Source organism: Artibeus jamaicensis, unplaced genomic scaffold (genome assembly GCF_021234435.1).
Source record: "Artibeus jamaicensis isolate MK-2021 breed Jamaican fruit bat unplaced genomic scaffold, CSHL_Jam_final contig_588, whole genome shotgun sequence".
Taxonomy (NCBI): domain Eukaryota; kingdom Metazoa; phylum Chordata; class Mammalia; order Chiroptera; family Phyllostomidae; genus Artibeus; species Artibeus jamaicensis.
This window is the reverse complement of record NW_026521895.1, coordinates 8,835,255-8,853,830: the sequence shown is the minus strand read 5'-3', so window position 1 is coordinate 8,853,830 and position 18,576 is coordinate 8,835,255. Positions and strand designations below refer to the sequence as shown.

The 18,576-nt window shown below is 45.6% G+C and overlaps 1 protein-coding gene and 1 long non-coding RNA gene across 2 annotated transcripts; both read right to left on the bottom strand.

Moving 5' to 3' along the window:
* Positions 1 to 1,264: 1,264 nt before the first annotated feature.
* LOC128628202 (uncharacterized) lies at positions 1,265 to 3,058 on the bottom strand. The gene is made up of 2 exons (XR_008392531.1): positions 2,804 to 3,058; positions 1,265 to 1,381 (listed from the first exon to the last, which is right to left on the bottom strand). It is a non-coding gene; the product is annotated as an uncharacterized LOC128628202 (long non-coding RNA).
* A 2,190-nt stretch (positions 3,059 to 5,248) lies between these two features.
* LOC128628201 (histone-lysine N-methyltransferase PRDM7-like) lies at positions 5,249 to 18,428 on the bottom strand. Its single transcript, XM_053670528.1, has 8 exons — positions 18,198 to 18,428; positions 17,778 to 17,885; positions 16,679 to 16,725; positions 12,197 to 12,353; positions 11,507 to 11,608; positions 11,036 to 11,307; positions 10,567 to 10,634; positions 5,249 to 7,291 (listed from the first exon to the last, which is right to left on the bottom strand). The coding sequence occupies exons 1-8, from the start codon at positions 18,262 to 18,264 to the stop codon at positions 7,036 to 7,038; spliced, it is 1,077 nt and encodes a 358-aa protein (XP_053526503.1). The 5' UTR covers positions 18,265 to 18,428; the 3' UTR covers positions 5,249 to 7,035.
* Positions 18,429 to 18,576: the final 148 nt, after the last annotated feature.

Genomic DNA, 18,576 nt, shown 5'->3' with positions numbered 1-18,576 from the left:
TTATTTTACCCTCAAAGAACTTAATCGTGGCACTGGAGAAGGCTATTTCCCTTCTGACCCACCAGAAATCCACTAGGCAAACAAACGCCCGGCGCGGCTCCTGGGCTTTTTCTTAACTGGTGAGTGACCAGGGCTCCTTTCCATTTTCCAGTCTACTTTGCAAGCCCAGTTTTCATATTTTAGTCTCTCAAAACTGAACGGGGCACTGGAGAAGGCTATTCTTCATATGAAGAACTTGAACCAAATTCCACAAAATCCTCCTGCTGTCCTGTCATGCTCCCGAGTGTTGTCTTAACTTCTCAGTGAGCAAGGCTCTTTCTGACATGGATCTGGGCTTGAAAACTGGCCTGGGAAAACTGGTCCAGTTTTCCCAGGACAGTTTTCAAGCCCAGTTTTCATATTTTTGCATCAAAGAACTCTGCACGGCACAGGAGGAGGCTTTTTTTCGTATTGAAAACCGGAAACCCATTTGGCAAAAAAACACCCACCCGGCAAGGCTACCGACTTCTCTCTCCCCTGCAGTGTGAGAAAGGCTCCTTTACCATTCCAAGGCTAGTTTTCCGAGCCCTCTTTTTCTCTTTTAGTCTCAGACAACTGCAGAGGGCACAGGGGAAGGCTATTTTTCATATTAAAGACCTGAAAGACATTGGGCAAAAAAAAACACCCGGCAAGGCTCCAGAGTTTTCTCTTAACTCCAGTGTCAGAAATCCCCCTTTACTTTTCCATGCTCGTTTTTTAGGCCCCGTTTTTTATTTTACCCTCAAAGAACTTCATCGTTACGCTGGAGAAGGTTATTTCCCTCTGACCCTCCAGAAATCCACGAGGCAAAAAAACGCCCAGAGCGGCTCCTGAGCTTTTTCTTAACTGGTGAGTGAGCAGGCCTTTTTTACATTTTCCACTCTAGTTTGCGAGCCCAGTTTTCCTATCTCAGTCTCTCAAAACTGAACGGGGCACTGGGAAGGCTATTTTTCATATTAAGAACTTGAACCAATTCCACAAAATCCTCCTGCTGTCCTGTAAGACTCCCGAGTGTTGTCTTAACTTCTCAGGGAGCAAGGCTCTTTCTGACATGGATCTGGGCTTGAAAACTGGCCTGGGAAAACTGGAACAGTTTTCCCAGGACAGTTTTCAAGCCCAGTTTTCATATTTTTGCATCAAAGAACTCTGCAGGGCACAGGAGGAGGCCATTTTTCATACTAAAAACCGGAAACCCATTTGGCAAAAAAAAACCACGCGGCAAGGCTACCGACTTCTCTCCTACCTACAGTGTGAGAAAGGCTCCTTTACTTTTCCAAGGCACGTTTTCCGAGCCGCCGTTTTCTCTTTGAGTCTCAAAGAACTGAAGAGGGCACAGGGGAAGGCTATTTTTCCTATAAAAGACCTGAAAGACATTTGGCGAAATTAACCTCACCCGGCAAGGCTCCAGAGTATTCTCTTAACTCCAGTGTCAGAAAGCCCCCTTTACTTTTTCATGCTGGTTTTATAGGCCCCGTGTTTTATTTTACCCTCAAAGATCTTAATCGTGGCACTGGAGAAGGCTATTTCCCTTCTGACCCACCATCAATCCACTAGGGAAAAAACGCTCGGAGCGGCTCTTGAGCTTTTTCTTAACTGGTGAGCGAGCAGGGCTCCTTTACATTTTCCAGTCTAGTTTGCAAGCCCAGTTTTCATATTTTAGTCTCTCAGAACTGAACGGGGGGTGGAGGGGACTTCCGCCAAGATGGAGGCATGGGTGCATTGGCCGTGCCTTCACACACAACCAAGTTTAGAGACAAGTAAATATTAGCCAACAGAAAACACAGCCAGAACACAGAATATTGAACTCTTCGAATTCTGTTAACAACAAATTCTTCAGCTTGACCCGTAAGGGGTGAAACCAGCAGGTGACAGAGTGGGGTAGCACAGGAAAACTCGGCCAGACGAACTCAGGTGCGCGGAATCCAGGCGCAGGGTGGGACCTAGTGAGCGACCAAGCGAGCCACAAAGCGAGCCACCGCGGGAAACAATGCAGGGAGCAGGACAGCGGGTCGCCTGTGGTCGCGCTTTTTGTGCGAGGATAGACGAGGGAGGGAGTGGGCCATTGGACCGGAACCCAGGGTGTCCCCGCAGCAAGCGGCAGAGAGTGCGCCGCCATTTCCCTGATCTGACCCCACCTCCACAAACAGCGTCATAATCCAGCGACTCTGAGTGGGCCCGCCCTGGTGAATTACCTGAGGCGCTGCTCCTCACCAAGTGGCACAAAACAGCAGTGTCACAAAGCCCCCTTTTCTTTTCCATGCTGGTTTTTTAGGCCCCGTGTTTTATTTTACCCTCAAAGAACTTAATCGTTACACTGGAGAAGGTTATTTCCCTCTGACCCACCAGAAATCCACTAGGCAAAAAACGCACGGCGCGGCTCTTGAGCTTCTTCTTAACTGGTGACCGAGCAGGGCTCCTTTACATTTTCCACTCTAGTTTGCGAGCCCAGTTTTCATATCTCAGTCTCTCAAAACTGAACGGGGCACTGGGAAGGCTATTTTTCATATTAAGAACTTGAACCAATTCCACAAAATCCTCCTGCTGTCCTGTAATGCTCCCGAGTGTTGTCTTAACTTCTCAGTGAGCAAGCTCTTTCTGAGATGGATCTGGGCTTGAAAACTGGCCTGGGAAAAACAGTTTTCCCAGGACAGTTTTCAAGCCCAGGTTTCATATTTATGCATCAAAGTACACTTCAGGGCACAGGAGGAGGCTATTTTTCATATTAAATACCTGAAACCCATTTGGACAAAAAACCACCTGGCAAGGCTACCGAGTTCTCTCTTACCTGCAGTGTTAGAAAGGCTCCTTTACTTTTCCAAGGCACGTTTTCCGAGCCGCCGTTTTCTCTTTTAGTCTCAAAGAACTGAAGAGGGCACAGGGGAAAGCTATTTTTCATATAAAAGACCTGAAAGACATTTGGCGAAATAAACCACACCCGGCAAGGCTCCAGAGTATTGTCTTAACTCCAGTGTTAGAAAGCCCCCTTTACTTTTTCATGCTGGTTTTTAGGCCCCGTGTTTTATTTTACCCTCAAAGAACTTAATCGTGGCACTGGAGAAGGCTATTTCCCTTCTGACCCACCAGAAATCCACTAGGCAAAAAAATGCCCGGCGCGGCTCCTGAGCTTTTTCTTAACTGGTGAGTGAGCAGGGCCCCTTTACATTTTCCAGCCTTGTTTGCAAGCCCAGTTTTCATATTTCAGTCTCTCAAAACTGAACGGGGCACTGGAGAAGGCCATTCTTCACATGGAGGTCTTGAACCAATTCCCCAAAATCCTCCTGCTGTCCTCTAATGCTCCCGAGTGTTGTCTTAACTTCTCAGTGAGCAAGGCTCTTTCTGAGATGGATCTGGGCTTGAAAACTGTCCTGGGAAAACTGGACCAGTTTTCCCAGGCCAGTTTTCAAGCCCAGTTTTCATATTTTTGCATCAAAGAACTCTGCAGGGCACAGGAGGAGGCTATTTTTCATATTAAAAAAGGGAAACCCATTTGGCAAAAAACCACCTGGCAAGGCTACCGAGTTCTCTCTTACCTGCAGTGTGAGAAAGGCTCCTTTACTTTTCCAAGGCTTGTTTTCCGAGCCGCCGTTTTCTGGTTTAGTCTCAAAGAACTGAAGAGGGCAGAGGGGAAGGCTATTTTTCCTATTAAAGACCTGAAAGACATTTGGCGAAAAACAAACACACCCGGCAAGGCTCCAGAGTATTGTCTTACCTCCAGTGTTAGAAAGCCCCCTTTACTTTTTCATGCTGGTTTTATAGGCCCCGTGTTTTATTTTACCCTCAAAGAACTTAATCGTGGCACTGGAGAAGGCTATTTCCCTTCTGACCCACCAGAAATCCACTAGGCAAAAAAATGTCCGGCGCGGCTCCTGAGCTGTTTCTTAACTGGTGAGTGAGCAGGGCTCCTTTACATTTTCCAGTCTAGTTTGCAAGCCCAGTTTTCATATTTTAGTCTCTCAAAACTGAACGGGGGGTGGAGGGGACTTCCGCCAAGATGGAGGCATGGGTGCATTGGCCGTGCCTTCACACACAACCAAGTTTAGAGACAAGTAAATATTAGCCGAACAGAAAACACAGCCAGAACACAGAATATTGAACTCTTACTTTGTTCGCAACAAATTCTTCAACCTGACCCTTAAGGGGTGAAACCAGCAGGTGACAGAGTGGGGTAGCACAGGAAAACTCGGCCAGACGAACTCAGGTGCGCAGAATCCATGGGCAGGGTGGGACCTAGTGAGCGACCGAGCGAGCGACCAAGCGAGCCACCGCAGGGAAACAATGAGGGAGCAGGAAGCGGGTCGCCTGTGGTCGCGCTTTTTGTACGAGGATAGACGAGCAAGGGAGTGGGCAATTGGACCAGGACCCAGAGGGTCCCCGCAGCAAGCGGCAGAAAGGGCGCCGCCATTTCCCTGCTCTGACCCCACCTCCACATGCAGCGTCATAACCCAGCGACTCTGAGTGGCCCGGCCCTGGTGAACCACCTGAGGCGCTGCTCCTCACCCAGTGGCACGAAACAGCAGTGTTAGAAAGCCCCCTTTACTATTCCATGCTGGTTTTTTAGGCACTGTTTTTTTAATTTTACCCTCAAAGAACTTATCATGGCACTGGAGAAGGCTATTTCCCTTCTGACCCACCAGAAATCCACTGGGCAAAAAAAATGCGAAGCTCGAATCCTGAGCTTTTTCTTAACTGGTGAGTGAGCAGGGCTCCTTTACATTTTTCAGTCTAGTTTGCAAGCCCCGTTTTCATATTTTAGTCTCTCAAAACTTAACTGGGCACTTGAGAAGGCTATTTTTCATATTGACAGCTTCAACCGATTCCACAAAATCCTCCTGCCCCCCTCTAATGAACCCGAGTGTTGTCTTAACTTCTCAGTGAGCAATTCTCTTTCTGAGATGGATCTGGGATTGAAAAATGGCCTTGGAAATATGTTCCAATTTTCCCAGGCCAGTTTTCAAGCCCAGGTTTTATATTTGAGACTCAAAGAACTTATCAGGGCACAGGAGAATGGTTTTTTTTCATATTAAAACATGAAACCCATTTGGCAAAAAAACATCCAGCTAGGCTACTGAGTTCTCTCTTACCTGCAGTGTGAGAAAGGCTCCTTTACTTTTCCAAGGCTAGTTTTTCGAGCCCAGTTTTTATATTTTAGCCTCAAAGAACAGAAGATGGCACAGGGGAAGGCTATTATTTATATTAAAACCTGAAAGCCATTCGGCAAAAAAACACCCGGCACGGCTCCCAAGTTTTCTCTCACCTCCAGGTTGACCAAGGCTCCTTTCCTTTTCCAAGGCCAGTTTCTGAAGCCCAGTTTTTATATTTTAGCCTCAAAGAACTTAACAGGCACCGGAGAAGGCTATTTTTCATATTAAAATCCTGAAACCCATTTGGCAAATAAACACCCGGCAAGGCTCCCGAGTTTTCTCTCACCTCCAGAGTGAGAAAGGCTCCTTTACTTCTCCAAAGCTTGTTTCTCAATCCCAGTTTCTTTATTTTAGCCTCAAAGGACATAACACCACACGGGAGAAGGCTATTTTCCCCTGAAGGACCTGAAACCCCTTTCCCAAAAAAACTCCTGGCAATGCTACCGAGTTTTCTCTTACCTGCAGTGTGAGATAGGCTCCTTTACTTTTCCAAGGCTAGTTTTTCAGCCAAGTTTTTATATTTTAGCCTTAAGAATTGAAGAGGGCACTCTAGAAGGCTATGTTTCATATTAAAAACCTGAAAGCATTTGACAAAAAAACACCCGGCATGGCTCCCGAGTTTTCTCTGACCTCCAGGGTGACAAAGGCTCCTTTACTTTTCCAAAGCTAGTTTCTCAAGCCCAGTTTATTTATTTTAGCCTTAAAAAGTATAACACGACCCTGGAGAAGGCTATTTGCCCTATGAAGTACCTGAAACCCCTTGGCAAAAAAACATCAGGCAAGGCTCCAGAGTTTTGTCTTAACTCCAGGGTTAGACAGGCCCCTCTACTTTTCCATGCTGGTTTTTTAGGCCCCGTTTTTTATTTTACCCTGAAACAACTTATTGTGGCACTGGAGAAGGCTATTTCCCCTCTGACGAAACTGAAATCCATTAGGCAAAAAACCGCCTGGCAAGGCTCCTGAGCGTTTTCTTAACTTGTGAGTGAGCAAGGCTCCTGTACGTTTTTCAGCCCAGTTTGCAAGCGCAGTTTGCATATTTTAGCGTCTCCAAATGTAAGTGGGCCCTGAAGAAGGGTATTTTTCATATTAAGAACCTGAAACCCATTTGGCAAAACCCTCCCGCCCTCGAGAATGCTCCCAAGTTTTGTCTTAAATGCTGAGTTAGCAAGGCTCCTTCCGAGGTGGTTCTCAGCTTGAAAAAGTAGTTTGGAGAACTGTAATAATTTTCCAAGGCTGGTTTTACAAGCCTAGTTCTTTTATTTTTGCCTGGGAACCAATTGGTCACTGGAGAGTGTTATTTACCTTCTGAAGAACCTGTAACCCATTCCGAAAACATCGTCTCGGCAAAGCTCCCTAGTTTTGTCTTAACCCAGGAGTGTGGAAGGCTCCTTCTTAGGTAGATCTGGGCTTGAAAATCTAGGTGTGGAAAACTGTAACTTTCCCCTGAGTGTATTATCTGGTTTCCAAGGAGATCTGACCATCGTGTGAAGCTCGCCCACACTCCCTACAACCAAGGGCTTCTCATCTGAGTGTATCCTGTGATATGTAATGAGAAGTGACTTCTGTGTAAATCCTCTCCCAAACTACCTGCAAACACAGGCCTTCTCTCTTAAGTGTGTCCTCTGGTGTCTTATGAGAACTGAGTTGTGTGGAAAGCCTTGTCCATACTTTGTGCAAATATAGGGCTTCTCTCCTGAGTGTCAATCCTTGTCTCTGATGAGATGTGACCCAGCACTGAAGCCTTGCCAACACTCTCCATTTTGGTTTGTTGCAATTCTTGATTTTTTTTGCTTTCACAAATAACTTGCCAGTGTCCTCTGGACTCTCTTTCTGGCCTCTCCGGCTCTTCTTCCTTCATTCTCTTGCTCACTCAAGCTCATTTGTTTTTGGAAGGTTGGAAAAAGGGTTTTGAGATTCTCCTCTCACTGATCCTTTTAAACAAAGATTTGGCCCTTACTTTGACCTCTTGACCTTCAGCTTTATCATTCCAGCCGTGCATACTAGTATGTTGCTGCTGTTGATTCTGATCCTCTGGGCAGGGTTCCTTCGCTTGGAGCTGTTTTCTTGCAGATGTTCCCAGGAGAATCTGAGAGGGATGACTGAGTTTCACGTGTTGGGTGAGGAAGTTCTGACTGGAAAAGGGCAGAGAGCAAGAGTGACATGGGTGGATGCCTGGCTTTGGTTCTGCTGAAAGACAAAGGTTTGGTCAAGGCAGATGTTTATGAAAATATCTGGTCCGTATGTAGTCTCCTGGTAAGACCTGCCCCATGAATCCTCCTGATGGTGGTGATAACACAACCTCTCTCTCCCAGTGTCCACTCGCTGTCTATTTTCCTGTTTATTTTTATGCAGTGCATCTTCTTCAGAAATTCAGAAAGCCCCCATTATGGGTCTTTTCTAATATTGCCCAGATTAGGGACTTTTGAGGAGCATGAGAGGCCATTTCACTCCCTGTGTGGATGGAACTGCAGTGACCTTTCCCATCTGTAGGCATCTTCTAGGTCATGTTACAGAGGAAAACCACAGGCCGCAAGTAGGAATCGCTTCTCTCAGTTTTCCAAAATAGTAAAATAAAATGTCCTTCCTCAAGCCTCACCCAGATATTTATGCTTCATCTTATTCAGTGTTACACCAGTTCAAATACACGATGAGGACCTGTTTCAAAATATTTCAAGCACATTTTTTACACGCCTGACTCCTGTCCTCTCTGGCCAATCCACCATGCTATCTCAGTTGGAGGTGAAGTAATATGAGGGGATTCCCCACTGGAGTTTATATTCTGAAAATTAACCAGACATAATCAGAACAGAGAACACACCACTCTACAGCTGACAACTGCACAGTTGCACTCAGGAAAGTCCAGTGTTTTTTCTGGGATCATCAGCACTGAATTCCTGGGTGCTAAGCATCTGTGTGATCTCCGTCCTTACCCTCTATGCTGAGACAAGACCCGAGTAACCCTCACCAAATTCAACGCCACACTTCTTTTCTTCCCTGTACTAGCTGTTCCCTCTGCCTGGGATCCTTTTGTCCGAAGGTATTTTTGTAAATGTTATCTCCTGAGGAGCCCTTCCCGGACAACCTACCACAGAGCACCTCCCTTCACACTGATCCCTAGGCACTTGTCCTGGATTAGTTTTCTCCAAAGCACTAACCGCTATGTAGTGTCATGCACATGGAAGCTCATGTGCCTGGGTTTCCCTCCTTCACCCATCAGCCCCTTAAGAGCAGTGATTCTCTCCTCATGTTAATGCCTATTTCCAGGTCCCACCACCCCATGCCATGAAGTAGGATCTCACCTGACAATTCAATTAGGTAATGAACAAATGTGCCTTGTCTGAATGTTGTGGCTTAGTGGGTTGGGTGTTGTCCCACAAAGTGGAAGGTTATAAGTTTGATTCCCAGTCAGGACACATGCCAAGGTTGTGGGTCAGTTGTGGGTGTGCCAGAGAAAACTGATTAATGTTTCCTTGCACAGATGTTTTTCTCCCTCCTTTCTAAATCTTTTTTTAAAAAAGATTTATTGATCGATTGATATTCAGAAAAGGGAGAAGGGAGGGATGGAGGAGGAGAAAAATATTCATATTTGGGTGCCTCTCGAGCACCCCCTACTGGGGGTCTGGCCCGAAACCCAGGCATGTGCCCTGACTGGGAATCGGCGACCCTTTGGTTCCCAGGCTGACAGTCAATCCACTGAGCAACACCAGCCAGGGCAAAATCTGTAAAAAATAATGAACGCCTACAAGAAATGTTTTATTTAGAAATATGGAGGAAAAATAAGAAGAAACAGCTATAAAAATGCCAGAAAAACTGCCTTGGTGAGAGAGCTGGTTAGTGCTTGAAAACTTTTTTGTCTGTCAGCCTTTAGGCAGTAAAAGCAGTTGTACATTTTGGGCATGAAATATTTTAAAATAAAAAATTTAAAATTTTGCCTAAGAGTCAAAGGCATATGAATGCATGGTGAGTTTCTCAAGCATGTGATCTGAACCTTTACTGACTTTAGAGTGGATTTTACTGTACTTAAGAGTTGGACCGTGTATATGTCTATGGAGAATTCTTTTTTCTTTCTGTTTTGAAGAACAGTGGCGCCCACCCTCTCCCAGCTGCAGGCTCTCCCTTCCACTTGCTGCCAAGCTCCTGGCCATACTCATCCCCGTACCAGACCGGGAGCTCACAGCCCAGCCTGACGACCCAGCAGGTTCAGCAGAAAATCTGCCTGTGGTATTGAAAGGCCACCAGGTTCTGCTCTTCATCATCCCGGGCACAGTTCACATACCTGGGGTTGAGGTAGAGGAAGGGAAAGAAAACCACAGTGATGAGGTCCCACTACCTGTTACATCCATGTCCAGCTCCTCACTGATTCTGAAGGCCCTCAGGCTCTGCTGTTGCCCAATGCCCCCGGTGCTCCCGGGGAACCTTCTGTTCAGTGCCTGAATGTCTCTCAGCATGTCATGTAAATTCCTACCTCCAAGTCCTGCTTGTAGTGCTAATGCTGCCTAATACCATTTCCTACAACTCAGTTCCAGCCTTAACCTCCACCCTGATTGGCCATAATATCCAGTCATCTCTTGCTTCTCCAAACTCTAAATCAAGTTGTCTCACACCACAGAACCTGGTGCTTGATCTAGGGTTCTGCTTCTCAATTAGGTCACTAATTACTCAGTACTCAGCCCACATCTATTTTCTCTTGAGAGGCCTTTCTCTAACCCCCCCTACACTTTATGTAGGGTACCTCTCACTTGCCTGCCCAAGGTTACTATAGAAAATTGGAGGTCTTTTTGTCTTGTTAGAATAAAACGACAATAGTAGTTGATTCACATTCTGTTATCCCTGATAGAAGAGAGCCCCTGTCAGGAAAGGGGCCCATGACCATTGCTCTGCAGGCCTCAGAGCCCAGCTCTAGTTAGAAGTGAGGCTGGGAAGGTTTGCTGCCCTCACAGGTTTAGGCCACTCTTGGTTTGTGCTATCTTGACACTGTGCACTTCTTGGAAATTATAGTTAAATGTTTCTAAAAGCAATTGTCTTATGTCTGTCTGTGAGAAGTCATCCATAAGGACATGGGTTGTGTGATCTGTTTAGTAATGTTATATTCCTTCACCTAAACTGGAATAGAGTAAGTGCTTAATTAATGTTCATTTGATAAATTAGAGTGTAATCCAGTGTCCCTGGTGAATTTAGGCTCTTCAAGGTCCTTTCCAGTGCCCAAGTTGTGTCTAGTAGAGAGCTTTGTTTTGAAAACATATATTTTTTTCTAAATGTCCCCTGAAATGAAAGAACACTGCATAGAGAAAAAGAGGGAGAAAAGGATTGAGGGAAACCACTGAGGGAGGCATGATGAGAGGGGCAGATATATGGGCTCCTGGGGGATGAGTGTCCCCTCTGGCACCCAGAGACCTGTTGACCTCACCTCATCCAGTTGGCCCAGGATTTGTCCTTCCCATCCACATACTCATAGCAGTTTCTCCCTCTGGTGATCTGTGTTTTAGAAAAGAAGTTAAAGACCTTTTACTTTTTTTGTGTGGGGAGGTAATAGAAGAATTATTTTACTCCACTGTCACCAAAGCTGCATGGGGACTTAACTGCTACTTGTGACCACATGATATTTTTCTTACTCATCATCTACACATCTGAGTTTACCTGTCCAGTCAGAGCAGGAGTCCAAGAGAAAGGAACCAGTCTTTTGTGTCTGTACCACTTTGCTCCCACTTACCTTCTGGTCCTTAAACAGGAGCTCTGTGTTCATGTGAAGTCCAGTCAGTACACAGAGCTAAACATATTGTCCCCTCCATGTCTAGCACATAAGAGGAGAGGTCCCTCCAAGCCTCAGAAGAAATGTGGGAAGCCAGGGGACAGTGGAAGATGTAAATAGTTCTCACCAGCCAGGAGTTTCTGCTCTTGGCTACCTCTTCATCTTCTGTGATGTGTCCTGCATAAGTGCCAAAGTGCAGACCCACTGGCAAATCAGCTGCCTCATTCCACACTCCAAGCCCAGCCTCAGGGAAGCCCGATGGCCCGATTCTCAACCCAGCGGGCAGGGTGAGGGCTGAGCGGTGGGGATGCCCCTTGTCCACTGCACTGTCCTTTACAAATGTAGGGGGCCCATGCATAGCACAGCTGTCGATGAAGAAGTTCTGACACTTCTCACAATCTGGAGGTGAGAGCGTCAGTGTTTAGGTAAGGTATAGCGCATGTTCCTGGACACAAAGAGCTTCAGAGGGAGTCCAGCACTGACATCATTGAGACTCAATCCTGTATGCCAGGTCAGTAGAGGAAGGGAATGTTTTGGGGAGCAAAGGACTAGATGAAATTATTGTATTATAATATACTTCTTAGTGTGGGTCACTTACAAAGGTACTCATCATCCTGGGGCTCGTTGTTCTCTTTGTACACATGGCCCTTTCTTTCTCGTAGGTTGTACATCTTCACATCCATTTCTTTTCTCTTGAGTTCTAAGTTGGAGGCCAGGTGGAGTGTTAGTTCCCATTTTATCATATAACACACAATCTCCTCTCATCAAATGACCACCTGTCCTTTTACATACTCTGGTATTTCACTCTGTTAACTATTGGTCCAGAAGATGAAGACTCCATACTAACTACAGATGACTGATACAATTTCAGTGTCTGGATCTTCCCATTACCAGGTTTAACTTGCCAACCTTTAATCACTCATAAAATATTTATTGAGTGCACTTTGTGTTAGGCATTGAGTAAAGGCCTGGGCACACGACACCAATAAAGTGTGGTTGCTATGATCACAGATGGACTTATTGGACAACTTGCATGTGTCAATTGTTTTAAATTTAATTTAATGTTTTCAAACAATATATGAGTGATGTTTCCTTATCTTCTTCTCTTTACACATTAGCATTCAGGAGTTCAGAAAATTTATAGGATTTGCCCAAAGCTCCATTGCTAACTTCAGTCTCAGCTTAGCCCAGCTTAAATCCAGGCTCATCCAAAATCCTCCCCACATACCTAGGTCATACTTATCAGGCTTTCTATAGAACTTAGAGGAACTCAATTATTTTATCCTACCTGATTTTTGTCTAGTGTGCTTTCCAAAGGCACATGCTTCTCCAGAAGGGGACACTGGTTTCTGGGCCTGCTCTGAGTCACTTGCAGTCATCAAATTTGCTATTCCTGATAATTCCTTCAAACTATCTTCATTGTTTAATGACACCGTGGATGTTGCCTTCCATATAAGAATCACATATTAAAAGATAACATGTATTTAATTTTTTAAGGCTTATGATACATTTTACATGCATGTCTTTAATACTTAACCCTTGGAAACACATAGGGAGTATGAATATTGGAGAGGATAGAGCCAATGTGGATAATGAACCCAAGATTAGAGCTTGTGCCTTATGGCTCTTTTCTTTCAACTGTCTGTATAATATTGAGAGTTAAGGATATTTGGAAAAGAATAAAGAAATAATTGGCAGAAACATATCTAGACAATAAATAAAATGGTGATAAAATTTTCAATACCTTAGGAAGAATATTCATACTTAGGTTATCTGGTTCCCACCAATTCTCTTTGAATAAGGCTGTATCAGTAGCTAGTTGTCTTCAGTTTCATGATCTATAACATGCTAATTTTCAATGTTATAGTAAATGTGCAATGAAATAATGCTCACCAGTGTTCTGTGAATTGTGTAATACAGTATAAATGTGAGATTACAGTCCTGCTATCAATTTACCCCTCAGCTCTCTCCATATTTCACATCTCACAGAAATTACCTTCAGTGTTCATTGATCATCTTCTAGTTTAATTTGTAATTGTGAGTTCATTCAGCAAACATTTGGGGGCCCTCCAGGGCCCTGATCTGGGCCTGTCACCTCTGAGAAGTCTGAGGCATGAACCAGCCTCTCAAAGAGCTCACAATGCAGAGGTAGGCAGGCTGAACAAATGATTCTAAATGGGATGAGTGTGGCCTTCTTTCCCTGAACTCAAAGAAGGTGTTACTTCCCGATATAATAAAGGGCATTTGAAATCAGTTCCAGATGGATGAGTTTCTAGAGAAGAGTGTGCAACTTATATGAAGTCCTTTGTAGGAGACCATTCTGCATGGTGTGGGCCCAGCCCTCAGCACAAACATTTACTGCAAAGTAACTTCCTAAAATCCATGCTAAACCTTCCAAGGACCAGTGTAACTGGTTCAACCACTTTTGCCTTTTCATTTGCAAATATCTGTCTTCTGTGATGTGTTTAGCAGCATTGGCTCCTTTGCTGTCTGTAAAAGCTAACCACCTAAACCAACTTGTGCATAGTAAATAAGGACCATCATGTAATCTGCTGAGAAACCCAATAAATGCTGGTCATGGCAGAGGCTGCAGCTTTTGCTACCCATGAGAGAAAAGCTGTGCTGTCACTTTTCCTCCACCGGACTTGGTAGTCTGTGTGAATGTCTTTTCCTCCATAATGACGCGGACACTGCGGGCCAGTGTCCACATCAGTCCTTAAGTCACTTCATTATTTGTTGTTTCTCAATCATCAAACCTGAAGCTCCTCAGGGGTCGGAGATGCTTTCTTGAATTAGAGTGGGAGGCTTTGATCCTGGACACTTTACATTCTTCTTCATCTGGGACCATCCACTGTACAAACTGCCTGCACATTGTACGCTTTCCTTACTCAGAGGGTCTTAGTGCACCTCTCCCTTCAGCACAGCAGAGAACTTTGGCTGAAAGTCAGATGAATGATGTAATGACATATGGATGAGACCATGTAAACTTTAGGAAACTATGAAAGTTTATTGATCTAATTTCTTTTTCTTTTTTTTAATTGATTATGCTGTTACAGTTGTTCTATTCCCCCCTTCATTCCCCTCCACCCTACCCCCTATCCCCACCATTACCCCCCTTTAGTTTATGACCATGTGTCTGTCTCAAGTCCTTTAGATTCTTTATTTCCCATGCTATTCTTGCCCCCCATCTATTTTCTATCTACTGTCTATGCTACTTATTTTCTGTACCTTCTCCCCCCTTCTCCTCCTCCCACTCCCCTGTTGCTAACCCTCCTTGAGATCTTCATTTCTATGTTTCCACTCCTGATCTAGCTGTCCTTTTAGTTTGCTTTCGTTTTAGGTGTGGTTGTTAATAACTGTGAGTTTGTTGTCCTTTCACTGTTCATGTTTCTTTAACTTCTTTTTCTTAGATATGTCCCTTTAACATTTCATATAATAAGGGCTTGGTGATGATGAACTCCTTGAATTTGATCTTATCTGAGAAGCACCTTATCTGTCCTTCCATTCTAAATGAAAGTTTTGCTGGATAGAGCAATCTTGGTTGTAGGTCTTTGGATTTCATGACTTGGAATACCTCTTTCCAGCCCCTTCTTGCCTGTAAGGTCTCTTTTGAGAAATCTGCTGACAGTCTGATGGGGACTCCTTTGTAGGTGACTGTCCCCTTAGCTCTTGCTCCTTCTAGGATTCTCTCCTTCATTTTAATTTTGGCTAATGTAATTATGATGTGCCTTGGTGTGTTCCTTCTTGGGTCCAACTTCTTTGGTACTCTCTGAGCTTCCTGGATTTCCTGGATGTCTATTTCCTTTGCCAGATTGGGGAAATTCTCCTTTATTATTTGTACAAATAAGTTTTCCACTGGTGGCTGTGCCTTTCCCCTTTCCGGTACCCCTATAATTCGGATATTGGAGCATTTAAAGATGTCCTGGAGGTTCCTAAGACTCTCCTCATTTCTTTGAATTCTTGCTTCCTGACTCTTTTCTGTTTGGCCATTATTTGCTTTCTTCTGGTCCACTCCATTGGTTTGAGTCCCAGTTTCCTTTTCATTGCTATTGGTGCCCTGTGCAATTCCATTCATTTCAATTAGTTTCGCCTTCATATATTTGTCTAATTTGTGGGTATAATCAACCAGTTCTGTGAGGATCCTGATGACCAGTGTTTTAAACTGTGCCTGTGAGAGTTTTGCTATTTCCTCATCTCTTAGATCTATAGGTTCTGGGGCTTTGAGATCTTCCTGCGCCATTTTTGGTCTGTTCTGGCCCTTTAAGTGTGAGAAGCGGCACCTCAGACTCCCAGGTCGCTGGGTTGTGACGCTGTATGTGGGGGCGTGGTCAGAGCAGGGAAATGGCGACCCCCTCTGCTGTTTCTCACAGCTGGGTGAGAAGCAGCGCCTTAGGTGGTTCCCCTGGGCCCGGCCACTCAGAGTCGCTGGGTTATGAGGCTGTATGTGGAGGTGGGGTCAGAGCAGGGAAATGGCAGCGCCCTCCACTGCTGCTTGCCGTGGGCCCCCCCCCCCGTCCAACCGCCCACTCCCTCGCCTGTCCACCCGTGCACAAATGCACGACCACAGTCAACATGCAGCACCGCTCCTCCACTGTCTCCCTTGTGGTCGCTCACCTGGTCGCTCGCCTGGTTGCTCACTCGGTCGCTCACTAGGTCCAACCCTGCGCCTGGATTCCGCGCGTCTGGATTCCGCGCACCTGAGTCCGTCTGACCGAGTCCTCCTGTGCAACCCCGCTTCACCAGCCACTGGTTTCGCCCCTTACCGGTCAGGCTGAAGAATTTGTTGTTAACGGACTTCCGAAAAGTTCAATTTTCCTTGTTCTGACTATGTTTTTCTGTTGCTAATATTTAGTTGTCTCTAAACTTGGTTGTGTGAGAAGGCATGGCACAGCCACCTATGCCTCCATCTTGGCGGAAGTTATTTATCTAATTTCTTAAAAAAAGATTTTGCTTATTTTCTTGAGAGAGAGGAAGGGAAGGAGAGAGAGAAACATTGATCAGTAGCCTTTCACACACATCCAAACCAGGAAACTGGCACACAACCCAGGTATGCGCCCTGACCAGGAATCAAACCAGTGATCTTTTGCTTTGCAGGATGACACCCAACTGGTGACAGTGGCCAGGGCAAAACTCTGAAAGTTTTAATGAGCTGGTAAGTGGTTTAGAGAAGCAGCTATGAATTAGATTGCACTACCACTGATACTGTGATCTTAAGAAATATAGCCAAACTTTTCTGTATCTCTGAAAGATCACTTTCCTCATCATAAATGGTGACAGTTATAGTACGTACCTCACCGAGTTGTTGCAATGTTTAAGTGAGTTTATTCACATAGAATTCTTAAAGTCTGAAACAAATGGTAATTAGTATTGTTGCTGTAGTTGTTAACTATTAAGATGATGATGAGCCCTGGCTGGTTGGCTCAGTGGATTGGGTACTGGCCTGCAGACTGAAAGGTCACCAGTTCCATTCCCGGTCAGGGCACACGCCTGGGTTGTGGTTCAGGTTCCCTACTTGGGGGTGGGTGAGTGGCAACCCATATAGGTGTGTCTTGCACATGCTCCTCTCCTCACTTTCTCCCTCCTTTCCCCTCTCTCTAAAACACCAATAAATAAAATCTTTTTTAAAAGATGGTAATAACGGACAATGTGTTGAAGAGACCAGGAAAGGAAGTCAGCAGTTCCTAGGATACTTTCTGCATTTCCCTACTCTTACCTGCATATCTATCCATAAGGAAAATTTTCCTGTCAACAGGATTTGGGAAATACTCACCTTATGTTTACTCTGTTCCCTTCTGAAGGCCACCCAAATAGGTTTCACTGAAAGATGAAGAGAAATCAGTGTTTTCATTGGTAAATGTTTCCAAAATCTGGAGATTCTTATTAGGGACACAGAATTCTGAATGAGTAGTTCAAGAACAATACCAGGATGATTGGAAAATGTTTTCTGAGGTATCATTAAGGCCTAGGCTTCTATTGGGGCCATTCACTCATTTCATTAGAATGATAAAAAAAATAGACAAAGTGTTATCTATGCTTCACCCTATGTTCATAAAGCATCTATTATCATTTATTAAAAGATACACTGGCCTCTCCTGACAAAAATGTAATAAAATGTAACTGCACAGAAACTCCATGTCTTCAATATAACCCTTTCCCCAGCCCGTTTTCTTTATTCAAACTGGCCTTGACTGGCTAAGGGCACCAGGACCATCTTGTCTCCTTTCTCTGGTATCCTCCCCCCTGTGCACATACTGGCCATCCACGCCCTTTTTTAATCTGTAGACTCTGGTCAGCATCCACAATCTGATGACCACAGAAACAGAATTCCAGTCGAGTCGAAGATCACATCTTGATTTTACCTGTGTTTCAGTCCCAGACCCATGAAAGTGGACAGACTCTACCCAGTGAATACTCATGATACTGGACAGAATGGCATCATGGCTGACATCAAGAAGTGATATAGTGATCAACCACTCCTGACCCTGGCCCTCCCCCCAGCTCCTGTTATCAGCATGGTTATACTATTTCCCATCTGTCTCCAGGAGGGCATCGGGTAGCCAGGTGTGGGGACACTCCTCACCAGCCAGACCTGCCTCCCTCTCTTGCAATGACTATTCTGAATTAGTTATTTCTTATTCATTCCTTTGTTCTCATACAATTACTGATTATTACTGTATCTATAAATATATATGATTATGTTGCACACTTGAAAGTTCACAGGAATCGCCCCTCACTGTACCACACACTGTTCTGCATCCTGCGTGTTCACTGAACAAGCAAACTCTTTCCCCTGGTTAACTCCTGAGATGCAGCCTGACCTAAACCAGGTCCATGCCAGGAGGGTAGCTCTGGTTTCTCCTGCCCCTCACCTTGCCGCCTTGGAGCCCATTCTTCATCAGAGTCCTCAGGGTCCTCCTCCTGGAGCTCAGTGGCCTGCCCGCGGTGACACATAAAAGCTGGTCGAGGGGCCCTGAGACCTGGAAAGAGACAAAACCTTTGTCCTGAAAGCAAAGAGCCTGGAGGAGCAAAAAGCACCAGGAAGCCTGTGTGACTGGCTCGGTTGGGATGGGAGAGTAAAAGGAGTTGCTGTGAGCGCTGCACCATCAGCGCCAGCCCTGCTGTGATGCTGTGACTGAAGGAGCAAATTCCCCCTGATCAATGCCCACGCAGGAGGAAGCTGCAGGAGGGAGCTGCAGGCGGATGGAGCCGCCTGAGCCTGAGCCGGGGCCAGCCCAGTAGCGTGGCGGGTTCACCAAGCCCCTGGGCCCAGCGCCTGCGCACACAGCTACCGAGGCTGGTGAGCACGTGGAAGTTCCTCCTCACGTTCCGGTAGGGGCCTTTCTCCCAGTCTCCCATCGCTGCCCACTCCTCTCTGGAGAAGTAGAGGGAAGCGTCTTCCAAAGCTTCTTCGGCCTGGAGAGGAGAGTGGAAACGCAAGTATCTCGGTGATGCTGGAGGGTCTTCCCTGCCCTGGCCCCACGGCAACGCGGAGTCCAGTCTCTCCCACCAGCGCTCTGCACCCGCACAGCCAGGGTCACCACCAGGAAAGTGTCTTTGTTCCACCAGACTGTGGTCAGGATCCCCAAGATTCGTCTAGGCCCGTGCTTGCCCTCCCTTGTCAAACCAAGATATGCAGGACCAGTGAGTACATGGTCAAGACTGCATTCG